This window comes from Melopsittacus undulatus, chromosome 13 (genome assembly GCF_012275295.1).
Source record: "Melopsittacus undulatus isolate bMelUnd1 chromosome 13, bMelUnd1.mat.Z, whole genome shotgun sequence".
NCBI lineage: Eukaryota > Metazoa > Chordata > Aves > Psittaciformes > Psittaculidae > Melopsittacus > Melopsittacus undulatus.
Window position 1 is genome coordinate 9,668,865 of NC_047539.1, and position 12,488 is coordinate 9,681,352.

Here is a 12,488-nt window from a genome sequence, read left to right on the forward strand (position 1 = left end):
CCAAACAAACCAAGGTGCACAGTAGATACCTGCTCTACACACCAGTACCTTTCTCCCCAGTGCTCCCACAAATCACCTATTGTGTCTTAAAGGAAGGATGGGGACACAGCACCAAGCACCAAGGCTCATTCCTCCCTAGCAGAAGAGGCAGGGCCGCTTCACCTTGTGGGGAGGATGGCTCCAGACCAGACCCCAGCCTCTCCTCTGTTATGGATTTCACCAGCATGGGAGGGCGACAGAGGAAAACATCCTCAGAGTCTCTCTGATAAGAATAATCAACTTGGGTATGAAGCCAGACCATATGAATCAGAATAATGTGCACCACAGCATTCACGGATGACTGATGAAAATGCTGATTTTGGATATATTTGCACTATGAAGCACAACCTATCAGAACATGGATTAATGAAGTACAGGGACTCTGCCTTTCGTAAAAAGGTTCTTCCATAAGGTTTTAAATCTGCTGTCCATTAGAGATTCCCAGAATTCCCTGACATTCTTTACTTCAACCAGTTATGATGAGCTTGAACCAATCCTATTTTCAGTTTTCTATCTGCTTGAGAGGATCCTTCCTCCTGTCTCGCTGACACTGAAGTTGGGGGGTGACTATATTTGGGTTTTGAAACCCAAAAAAAGGAAGAATAAAGTTCTGACACCTAGATCTTTACTAATTAGAGACCATCTCTGAAACATTCCCATCAGTGAAGAACTGCAACATACCAGGCAAGCCAAATACTACAGCAGAGCAGAAGGAGCACAGCTCTAACAAAAGGGAGTGGGTTATTCTTCTGCTCCATCTGCAGTGTTCCAGTGTAGTAGGTTTCCTGTGTCAAGTGAAAGCTATTATTACACTGCAGAGTAGGGTAAGGATAATACCAAAATGATTCAGAGGTGCCAGACTTGCAGTTTCTAAGAAACTAAAACCATGAGGTGAACCAGCAAAATCCATGTCAATTATTCAAGGAAAACCAGAAACTTTCTGCCATTGCGGGATGTAACAGAAACAGAGACAGCAGTGAACACACTTAGTCAGTTATCATATAAAGCAATATATCACCCCTTCTTGGGATCAGGGATAAAAGGAAAGGTACAACAAACATGGAAAGAGTAAACTGCATTTAAAAAGGCTGGGAGAGATCTCAGGATTATATGGATTTTTGTACTTTTTAATCACTCCTGCATCTATTTCTCATCAACATTTTTGGTCCAGGCTATAGGCAATGCAAGCAGGCTGGTGAGGAGGGTTGCTATGTGTTAAGAGGACCCAAGCAGGCAACTCCTGATTGAGTTTGCTTAACACTGATGCCAAGCTGGGAGCAAGAGAACCATCCCAGCTGACACCCCATCAACATTAAAATTATGGGGTTTGTTTGGGTTTTTAGTGTCCCTGCATTCTGGAATAACTGAAAAAAGACAGTTCCTAAACAAAAGCCATGGAGATGTTCCAAGATTTAAAAGATCCAAATGAAGAAGACTTGTTCCATGGCAGACGCTTAGCACATATATCCCTCTTTCCTCCAAAAGCTCCACACAAAGGATCAGCATCTGGCGACCAGAGTAACCTCACCAATGAGAGAATTAAAGCATGAGCAAAGAAAAGGTGGAGTGTGTCATTGGCTTTGGTAATATGCTTTTAAGCAGTTATTAACTATAATCCAGTACTAATTACATTGATTAGAGAAAGTTTCATTGTTTGCATTAGCAGAACCAAAATCCCGCTAACGAAACTTAAGAGTAGGTTTTTTCCCTAGTGCTACAGAGGAATAAAGGATTTAAGACATACACTCCCCTCCGTTAGCTCTTTATGGTTATTTAATTCACACTAAATTTCTCCCTCCACTTTGTCCTTCTCATCTTTTGGGCTTCTCTTTGCGCTATGCAGTACACTATACAAAACAGTTTCAAATTCAAGATCTCAGGCCTGCTAGCAGTAAAAAGGTACCATAATACGAAACTTACAGGCTACAACTCTCACTTGACAAAAATAAAGCCCCCAAATGGGTTGGAGTAGTGTGATGTCCTTTTTATATCCACTCTTTAACCAAAGTGAGTGAATGAGATGAAGTAAAGGCCACAAGGTGAGTACTGTTCCCTTAGGAAACACTTCCTCCCCCAGACCTGTTCCCAGACAGTGGCAGCTCATAGTTTTAAGCAGGGAACAAATTTAAGAAGCCTTTCCTAATTAGTTCATCTGTGCTGCATTAAATTTGTGCTGGAAGGTTCCCAACATGGTCTGCTGCAATTATTAACAATGAATAGGCATCTCATAAAATACTGACACAAATGGCTTTCTGAAGGAAAATTGGCAGGTTTGGCCACACCTCCTATAATTATAAATGTGAAAAGGTTTTCTGAGGAAAATGGGGGGTTTAAAATGAAGGTCTCAGAGGATGCACTTTGGTTAATGTACAGCAACCTGCAAATGAGGCTACCATGAGGTATCCCACTTCCAGTTGAACTGTATCAGCTGGGAAAAATTCTGCTGTCTAGATGACCACGTCAAAAGTCTCATGCAGATGAACACTGGGATTCTTGCCTGAAGAAGGGAAGGATGTGACAGAACCAATACTCAGGTGTCAAACACAAAGAATGACTTTAAAGGAGCCTGAGGGTATGCACAAAGGGAAAGAGAACTTGGGAGACAATCAGACCAAGAGAATGGCATTGCCAGTCAGAATTGATGGAGGAGAAGTAATATTTGAATTAGCAGATAAATCCCTGCTTGCAACATAATGATGCACCCAAATGCACTGAGCAAGGGCCATGTTTCCAGTTTTCCTTTTCACTGCATATGCAAACAGCTTACAGCTACTGCAAATTTGTGAATGGACTGAGACTGTACAGACACACACCACCACATATATAAGATTCACAGTAGTTTCTCTTCCTCAATACATTCGAAATAAGCCTACATCCATGGCTTCAAGATAAAAAGACATACAGCCAAAATTCACAAAGCTACTTACAAAATAAACTGCTCCGAAGCTTCCATGGCCAATCTCTCGGAGATCTGTGAAGAGCTTTTCTGGATCTTCTTTAAAGAAGAGCTCTGCAATTTCTGGGTCCTTCAGGCTGCCCGCTCGGCTGGTTGATGGCATCCTGCTGGGCAGTTAGCCGACCGACTATCTGGGTTTAAAGTGCTGCCTCAACCCTTGGTTCATCTGTATGAATGGAGCCTCTTCAGCATGGATTACTGTAAGAAAAAGATTGCAATCCTTCACTGATTATCCTCTTCTCAAAGAGTAAGAAACAAAGCTACAGCAAAGCAGTTTCCACTTCTTCCAGAGCATGCATCCCTGTTGTGTGAAACAACACAACCTATCTGCTGGGATAATGTCACAGTCCCACTGCGATACCAGTCAAGCAGTTCTATAGGACACAAACTAAAGTCAAAACACAAAGTGAGATGCATTCCTTGCTCCAGCATCTGCTCAGTCTCCTGCAGAGCAGTCACCAGAATCATTTTGACCTACAGCAAGAACCAGTTTGTCACTAGTGAGCCCATATTACCTTGACACCCTCCCTCTGAAGAGTTACACCCACTATGTCTAAAAGTGGATGACACAATTGCACATGTCTATCTATATATATCTTTATCTATTATGGTCTTTGCAAGACAAGATGTATGGTACCACCATGAAGTGTATGAACCACCACTGCCCTTTGCTGATCTGTATTTGTATTTTTACTTCTACAATTGCACTCCAGTTATGAAGCAGCCAGTGATCAGTTTTTATTCATTTCAGCACATACACAGAGACCTCTCTAAAGCTTCTCCATCCACAACTTTGTCATGGTCCTTTTGGGTTTTTTTTCTCTTATCTAAATTCATTACCTCTATTGTAAAGTGACTGCTTTTCAGAGCCTGATTTGCAACCCTCTTCTTTAGAGGAACAGCATTCAGAACAAGAGACACCCCATTCCACACGATACGTCTTTCTACTCTGCTGAAGCAGTAGACATCCATTTTAGTCATGACAGTAGATGATACAGTGGGTCCAAAGTCCACCAGTTTATTCAGAGGAACTTGCAACTTCAGACACTATTTGGAATGTACAAAATTCTGTTTTTACCATAAGTTTGTCTTCATTTATTCAGTGTGCCTTGGAATCTATCCAGAATAAAAGTATACCTTCAAGTGGTGCTAAATTCACACTGTATCTCATAACAGGTGAAGCTAAACAAGCATTACAAGTAAAATGCACCTTTCTTCCCACACACAGCTAAGGAAGAGCCTGGGTATCGGGATCTCCTCCCAATTCCCTGTAAATACCAATAGAAGCATTCTGTGTGACTGGCAAACAGCTGATCACACAGCCCACTTCTTCCCAAAAATCCCTGTCTGGCCAAGACTGGTGCTTTTTTAAATTCACATTTCACTGCTCAAATTCGTTTTCCTAAAAACCAGAAAACAAATACAACAAATCCGAGTTTAACTGAGGCATCAGAAGGTCTTATCCCTGTCCATTTATCCTCCTTTCCTGGACTCTATAAACTCCACCTTTCTCCAACCCTCTAGACCATCAATGAATCATTTGTTTTCCCCTCCCTGTGGAGCAATTCCTACAAGCATGGAAAAAGACATACTGCATGTTTATGTTCTGTGGTACTCTTCTCTAGACAGTTGCAGCACGTCAAAGTGCCAAAGACTGCCTCTCCTTGTTAGTTCAAGTAACTACAAGGAGAGCACGATGGGGTGAGAGTCAGCCAAGACATACCTAGCTGTAAAGGCTGCAAGAGCCTCCAGTTTCCCTGATTCCTTTAAAATCCCAGTGGTAGGCCAATACATACATACACACACAGAAGATATGCAGCTGTCCACAACTCTGCTATACTGCACTGGTGAGCAGGCAGAGGCACACTGCACATCAATGCAGGATCATTTATAGGAGCCTTCAGAGCAAGCGACATCAGCACAGGACATTCCCAACTGCTAATGAAGCTGAGTGAGATGCACAGGAACAGGACTGGGACATCTCCACCTTCCATTGCATAACGCAGTAACTAATACCGTGTGGGAAGGGAAATAATTAGCTCCAATTCAGCCTGTACCTGAAGCACACGCTACATTTATGAAGACTGGAAAGAAAAGTGGTGGGTTTTGTTGTTTTTTCTTTCAAACAAGCCAACAATATTCCACTTGATTCCAGCTCTAACAAGCACATAAGACTGAAAGACAACTGTTTCACATTTACAGCCTCCCATGAAACAATAGACAAAAAGCATCAGTCAGAAAAGCGCAAGAGAGGAGCTGGGGGAAGGGAGCTGATAACCAGAGCACACTCAGTATTATTGAAGGAATGCTTCTTGGATCGACAGTAATGATGTCATGTTCCATCTTTTAAGAAGCATCAGATTCTTACAAAAAGGACATTGTTGTTCAAAAGCAACTGCTGCAATCCCAGAATGCCCTTTTCCCTACATCTGTTAGTCAGAGGGGCTAGGCTTGGATAAACCTGCTAATATGGCCCAAAGTCACATGTCCCTGGGAGCACGCATGCGAGTGGGAGCCAGGGAGAGCAGGAAACCCCCAGTGCAGGCAGCTGAGATGGATTACAGCTCCCCACCTACCCCCGATGCCAAACCAGCCACCAGCCTCACTCTTGGCATCATCTTGGAGCATGCCTCTGAAATGTCATCAACAGGCAGCGCTTCTTATGGTTGCTAGAACTCTTCCCAGGCTCCTTAACCATACACACAGAAGTGGTACAGGACTGGCTATTGCACTGCCAGGCTTGGAATGGCAAAACAGAGGACTCTTCATCCACTGTGATACACTTTAAAATACAGGTTTTTTTCCCCCCCCTTTAATCCTGAGAACATTGAGACAAATTTAATTATCTTTATTCTTGAAAATAATTGCTGCTTTGAAATGAATGAGAATAAAACCATTAAGTATTAAAACCTATTTAACGGGATAGTCACAGACGTGAGCATGACACTACAGTTATCACTTTATCTGCTTAGATGGAACAATAAAATGCATTAATGTAAATTCCACCCATAAGAAAGCTTTATGCAGCCTTTGCTTAATAAAGTGCTCCCATTTTTTATGGATGCTCCGATATTAAATTCCCTCAGTCTTCTCTTTACCCAGACAACACGTGCTGCCTGCCAAAGCCCGACAGTGCCAGCAGCTGAGATGCTCTGCCTGCAATAATGACACCTGGATGCTCTGGGGAAATGGAAGTGAAGGTAGGAGAAGTGGCATGCAACGTGGTTATTGCATTATTTTAAATGTATTAAAAATACCGATGAATTAAGATTAAAAAACACCCAAAGCCCTGCATCTAAACTGCACTGAAAATTCAATCACATACGAGCAGGCAGCTGGTTTTCTAAATTACAGTCAAGTTGCACTGATGTATTTCACATTCTTCCACCAATGCAGTCTCTTTACTGTAGTTTTTTTGGGCTGGTTCAGCTATACCATTAAACACAACTGTCCCCAGTGTATGGATGGATGGATCATCTCACCTTAGCTCAGATCAGGCAGCTGGATCCTGGCTGTAGCCAAGAGACAGGCACTGCACCAGGAACTGGCATCCCCTGCGTGAGCTCTTGTCTCTGCAGTCTACCTACAAGCCACCTTGCAGGCTGCTAAAATTAGATGAAATAAATTCCACATTTTTCCTAGTTGTCACTCATACAAAAAGAGAACATTGTATTGCATAAACACAACTGCTGGTACTTACATTGACTCCACTCACAACCAACAAGGTGATGGAGGAATATGAGAAAGAGCCAAAGTAAGCCAGGGAATGACTAGTGGAAGGTGTCCCTGCCCGTGTCAGGGGGTTGGAACCAGGCGAGCTTTAAGGTCCCTTCCTATCCAAACCAGTCCAGGAGTCTATGTTTCTATGGCCAAAGCAGAAACTGGACCAACTCTTATTTCCACGCAGGCTGAAGTAACTACATTTAGTCAGTAGCAACCATTACTAGTTTAAGTAACATGGAATACAGGCCAAAATGTTTTATCAAACTACTTTCATCTGAACAACAACTAGTTAGTAGAAACCACATGCACACATCCACAGAAGTCTATGAATCAATAAGATGTTACATTCCCTGTAATTACAGCTATATTAAATGTACACACACACACCCCTTGAACCACCGACATAAGGAAGCTGAAGATGAGGACGGGACAAGACCTGTTCTCTTCTGAGTTTTCTGCCTCCCTGCCATGTCATCTCCAGCTGAAGTAAGACCCACCCCTGTGACTAACATCCCCTGGGATCCTGCAGAGCAGAACAAGCAAAGCTCTAAATGGTCAGTTGCCATATTTAACATGCACGTTTAAGCCTTATGCCAGGAGACCTTAGAGAAATACAAATCTCTCCTCACTACACTAAAATCTGTGACGCTGAGAGCTGTCAGATATAACTGTTTCATGTAATAAACCAATGCACTAAGAAGAGCATGTCCTAATCCTTCCCTACAAAGGCAAAGTGAACCTACTCACTGAGATTTCCACCTATTCATCATATTATTTCTCCAGTTCACATCCAGACCAACCTGATGACTAGAAGGCATTCAGTTACACTAACCATGAGATGCATCAAAGCATTCACAGCTCCTGAAGATGGCTCAAAAGTCTGCAGGCACCAACTGACAACACAGGCTTACTTGTAGAGCATTAGCATTAAAAAGCAGCACACTTTGTCCGTACAAATGAAGTTTCAAGGAATCAACATATTCAACATCCTTCAGCTTCTACAAGCAAGAATATTATAACCAGAGTTAAAACAAACACCATGTGAGAACATCATGGAAACAACAAACAAATTTATGCATCCATCATCTCTCTCCATTTCCCTGGGTACCAAGAGGCACTACATGGCCTCCTACAATGGCTAATGAGGCTGACAGCAGTGCTGCCCTCTGTTCCTGAATTATAAATAACAGATTATTTGGAATATGAGACATAATACTTGTGTCATCTGCTACACAAAACACTTAGCACAGCAAAACCTAGAAACACTTTTCTTCAGTATCAAATGGAGTTTACTCCATGTATCTTTCCCTGACAGAATATACATGACACTTTAAAAACAAAGCAACCAGGAGACCAGTTATAGCACCTACAGTCATCAGAGCTGCACATTCTAACAGCAAAGATATAAAGTGATTATTGAACAGAGAAACTAACTGGTGCTTTGGAGGTTCTACTCAAAGCCAGAGCAAAAGTAAGCAACAAAAAACCCCCAACACCAGAACCCAACAGCCCACTTCAACACAACTTCATTTGGAGGCTCATATTCAGATATTTTATAAGAGCATCTGCACTGCATGTAGTGCAAACCATTGCCAGATTTTAATGTCACTTCCTCTGGTAGGATCTAATGCAAGAGCATCAAATAGATGGGGAATGAGTGTCGTCATGCAACTGTTGAAACAGGGAGAAGGGATTTTCTCTTGCTTGCATCTGGGTCTGATGCTGTATGTGCATGAAGCTGAGATTAAGCTACCCCCTCAACACACTATTAGAGATTTCCTGAATGGATTCCAGCTGACGGTGAAAATTTCCACCACCATCATAAATATGGTAAAAAGGAACAACTTGTCATTTATTTTTTCCTTTCACTTGCAATGATGTCTAAAGTGAGAGTGAAATGGTGAGAATGCTTAAAATACTGACTTTTAAACATCTCTATAGCATTGAATGCTTGACCTGAAAACACCATTTTTTTGGGAGCAGCAGACAAATCACTCCCCATTTCGGACAAACTGAATAACAGCCTGTAAGGTAAAAAAAGGAAGCAAAATTATAGAATGCAAGTTTCTGCCTGTATGCAGAATGTGAAGTTGTCACTATTCCATGCGTTTTCAGGCAAAAAAACCCAAGCTAAACTCAAATAAAAGTTTTCTAGCATAACAACCAGAAATATCAGCACATATGAGCTGTCTGCTTATAAACCATGCAGAAGAAACCTCAGCTGAACTTTCAGCATCGCATAATATTGCCTGTTGGGGAGAGGAAGCTTCTTTGACGTATATTTGAGACACCAAAGAGATTCTTGCAGCACAACACATAACAGGCACATTCCCACGTGTTCAAGGCTGCACTGCCCAGCACAGGAGGCTGTGCTCTGGTGTTATGTGACTGTGAGTAAAATACTCTCTTCAGGCAACAACAGGATGTTGCAACACCCACCCTCAATCCCATGGGGATGTGTGATGGTTTGACTCTAACCTGGTACTGAAAGCAGAAGGGCTGTACAGATGATGAAGGCCCAGCATCAGAAGAATCCCAGACTGATTTGTGATGGGCAGGACCTCAAAGCTTTTCCAGTTCCAAACCTCTGCCATAGGCAGGGACACCTTTCACTAGACCAGGTTGCTCCAAGCCCCATCCAACCTGGCCTTGAACACTCTGAGGGATGGGGGATGAAATGAACTCTTGTCACACCAGGCAGTGCTGATATATGTGACTTTAGGAATGATACCACCACCCACCCTTGACTTATTTTGTGATCTGCATATAAATCAGCCTTTAAAGTTTTATCCTGATGAATTCTACGCATGGAGTTACCTCATCCTGAAAGATAAAGCACAGACAGAGATCACCTACTATACATCCTATCACTGTATTTGCTGTTCATCACAAGCCAGGTGCCAGGCAGGCTGCTGTGGTGGGATTCTGTAAGGGCACAGAGAGAAGCAGCTCGTTTGGCTTATCTGAAATTCAAGGGATCCTCATCCAGTGCAATAATGCCAGATTCAGGATCATCTTCTATCCATCCTTATGCGCATCTCAAACACAGGGACATGTGTTCATCAGGTTCTTCATGATCACTGGGAAAGCATATTCTTGATCACTGCACCCAGTTTCTCCTTCCAGCAAGCTTGTCAAAGCTACAACATGGGATTTACTGCTTTTCTATTAAAAAAGATGTCCTGGCAATGCACCAAGTGCTGTGGGTGTTCCTTCAACCCTCTTTTAACCTAGGCTCTGGAAGCCCAGTTGACCCTTTCTTCTTGTCCTAACAACAGCAGAGCAACTCTCAAGTGTGTTGCACTGCACACATGGAAGATCAATTACTCTCTGCTCACGGAATAAGGTATTTTCCTTGATCAGCTACAAATCAGCTTCCTATCCAGGCTCAATTACACCACAACAGATGGTGTGAAGATAGTTGTATTTAGGTGACTATCACAATGGAAAGTCTATCAGCATCCCCAAGCCTCTCCAAATGGACAGCAATTTTAGTCACCTGACTCATGTGAAACCACAAACTGCTTGGGTACTTGGGTACTTCTCTCCCACCAAGCTAACAACATGTTACTTTTTCTCTTCCTAGTTCTGCCATTTGGAAATTGTCCTAAAGTAGTAATTGGGGGGGGGGAAATACCAGTAATGAAACAAGAAAAACCTGGAAATGCAGCCAGCAGCATCCAGCTTCTCCTATGCCCTGCAAAAGGGGCAAGAGGCACTGGGGAACATCTCCCTCAGGATCCTGCTAACTCACTTCTACCACTTAGTAGATGGAAAAATGCTGGCAAAGTAATGAACTTGCCTTTCTCTTAATTATCCTAAATTTATTCCTTTTGGTACCCATGTTCTCCACACTGGATCCATTAGGACTGTCATTATGGAAAGGGGAGGTGCAGATGAATGGCATTCTACAAGAGACTGTTAGAAAAATGTTTAATATTCAGAAGAAATCCAAAATGCTGTCACCAAACTGATTAAAAAGGAGCCGTCCTGAAACAGTGCCAAGTGCAGCAGAACAAAGACACCTGGAACGTGCTGAGGAAACTGGGTTGTGGAGGGTGACTGTGGACCATGGAAAGCCCCATTGAGACACTGCTTTTATCTACATCACTTTTCACCCTCAAGCTTATGTTCATGAGAGCCTCTGTTTTCTGCTGATCCCCAGGGGAAGGGAAAAGCCAAGATCACCCCACTTAGGAGTCAGGAGCCCCTTCTGATGCCAAAGCCTGAAGCAGGTGAGACCATACAGCTGTGAGGGACACTTCCATAACTTGTCTTATGACAGGAGCACTGCACATGGTCTATAATCCCACATATATAACAACATGTTACATGTACAACATGTAACAACAGTACTGCCTACTGCAAACGAACCAAGGTCCTCCTCTGTAGCAGAAGCTCACAGCAAAGAACAGTCATCAAACGCTGTCCCACTGGTATCCTCCACATTTCCTCAGCTATGTCCTTCTAGAAGGAATAGATTATAAGGATAAGATGCACCTGGATATTATGGTGAATTCTGGCAGCTTTTTGACCCTATGTTCAAACAGGCTTTTCTTCCCCAACACATACATTCTCCACCTGACAAAGAGCAAGCCTATCATTCCAGTCAGATTCCTTTCTCAAGTTCTTTTAAAGAGAATTCTGAGGAATGATTTTATCCTGACAAAAACTCTTTGTAGATTTTTTCTTCTTCTCTGTTTTCTTTTTTTCCTCTTGTATTTTACTTCTTCGCAGAATAGCCTCCAGAAGACACTTTCATGTTAGAGCACTGCTTGTGTTTCTCTTATACATGTACTTGCAGACTGTGTCTTTCTTTGATTTCCTCTCAAGATTCTGACACTAAACTGTCCATCATCAGCTCCCCGCATCACTTACCCTAGCACACTTCCTGATCCCGCTGAGCTGTTCTGCTCGCACGTATGTTTACTTTCCAGGAATGTCAACTAGCAAAAAGGGTCAGAAATCTAAGCTTCCCAAAGCTCCCTTGACAAGCCTAGGATGTGTTTCTGGGTTGGGTGTTAGGATGCTCCATACCAGCAGTAAAGCCAACAGTGCAACAATTATCCCACGGTTTCCATTTGAAACAAAATAGAAAGAATCTTTTGTATTTTTTATTATTTCAATAATATTTCAAGTTTTGTAAGTAGTGGAAAAAGTAACAACTGGGTAAGCCTATTCCTGTGCTACAGACAGATACTCTGAACAAACTCCATCTATTTTGACAAGTTACATATGCCAGTTATAGGCAAACACAAAATAAACCAAACACTACCAGTACTCCTCAAAATGCTAGTTTAAATCACCAGCACTTTTTGCAATGTCACCCACCCAAGAAACACCAATCTACCACTTAAATAACACAAATAGAACACATTACCGATGTAGATGAAAGATACTCTAGTACCAATAAGCATCCTGTATTTATTTCTCCTATTTAAAACGAAACATCCCACGGGATCACCCAGAATAGTTAAAGAACAGTCAGCATTCATTTCTCAAAGGCCAGTATCATGGATGTTGAAGTGCTAACCATACCCTGACATACCCAACACTAGCATCTCCTGAATGACTTTGCTTGTGATAGTTCTGGTACATTTATTAAGAAGGTCAGCTCTAAATTTAGTGATTCCTTAGGCTAGCAAAGCTATGAGGAAGGCAACTGGAAAAGATTAAATCCGCTGTCCCCCTTCTTTTGCAATTCATGAAGTTCACAGTCATTGCCAATCCCTGTCCTCTCCTACATCACACTGCTCTGACTCTCATTGGA

The 12,488-nt window shown here is 42.3% G+C and overlaps 1 protein-coding gene across 1 annotated transcript in view; it reads right to left on the minus strand.

Annotated features, from left to right (window-relative positions):
• The window catches only part of TAOK1 (TAO kinase 1), a 65,374-nt gene that overhangs the window by 31,479 nt on the left and 21,407 nt on the right, over positions 1 to 12,488 (minus strand). The window contains exon 2 of the mRNA XM_034068668.1: positions 2,967 to 3,193. Coding sequence (XP_033924559.1) covers positions 2,967 to 3,098 — 132 coding nt within the window. The 5' untranslated portion in view covers positions 3,099 to 3,193. The remainder of the gene's footprint in view (positions 1 to 2,966; positions 3,194 to 12,488) is intronic.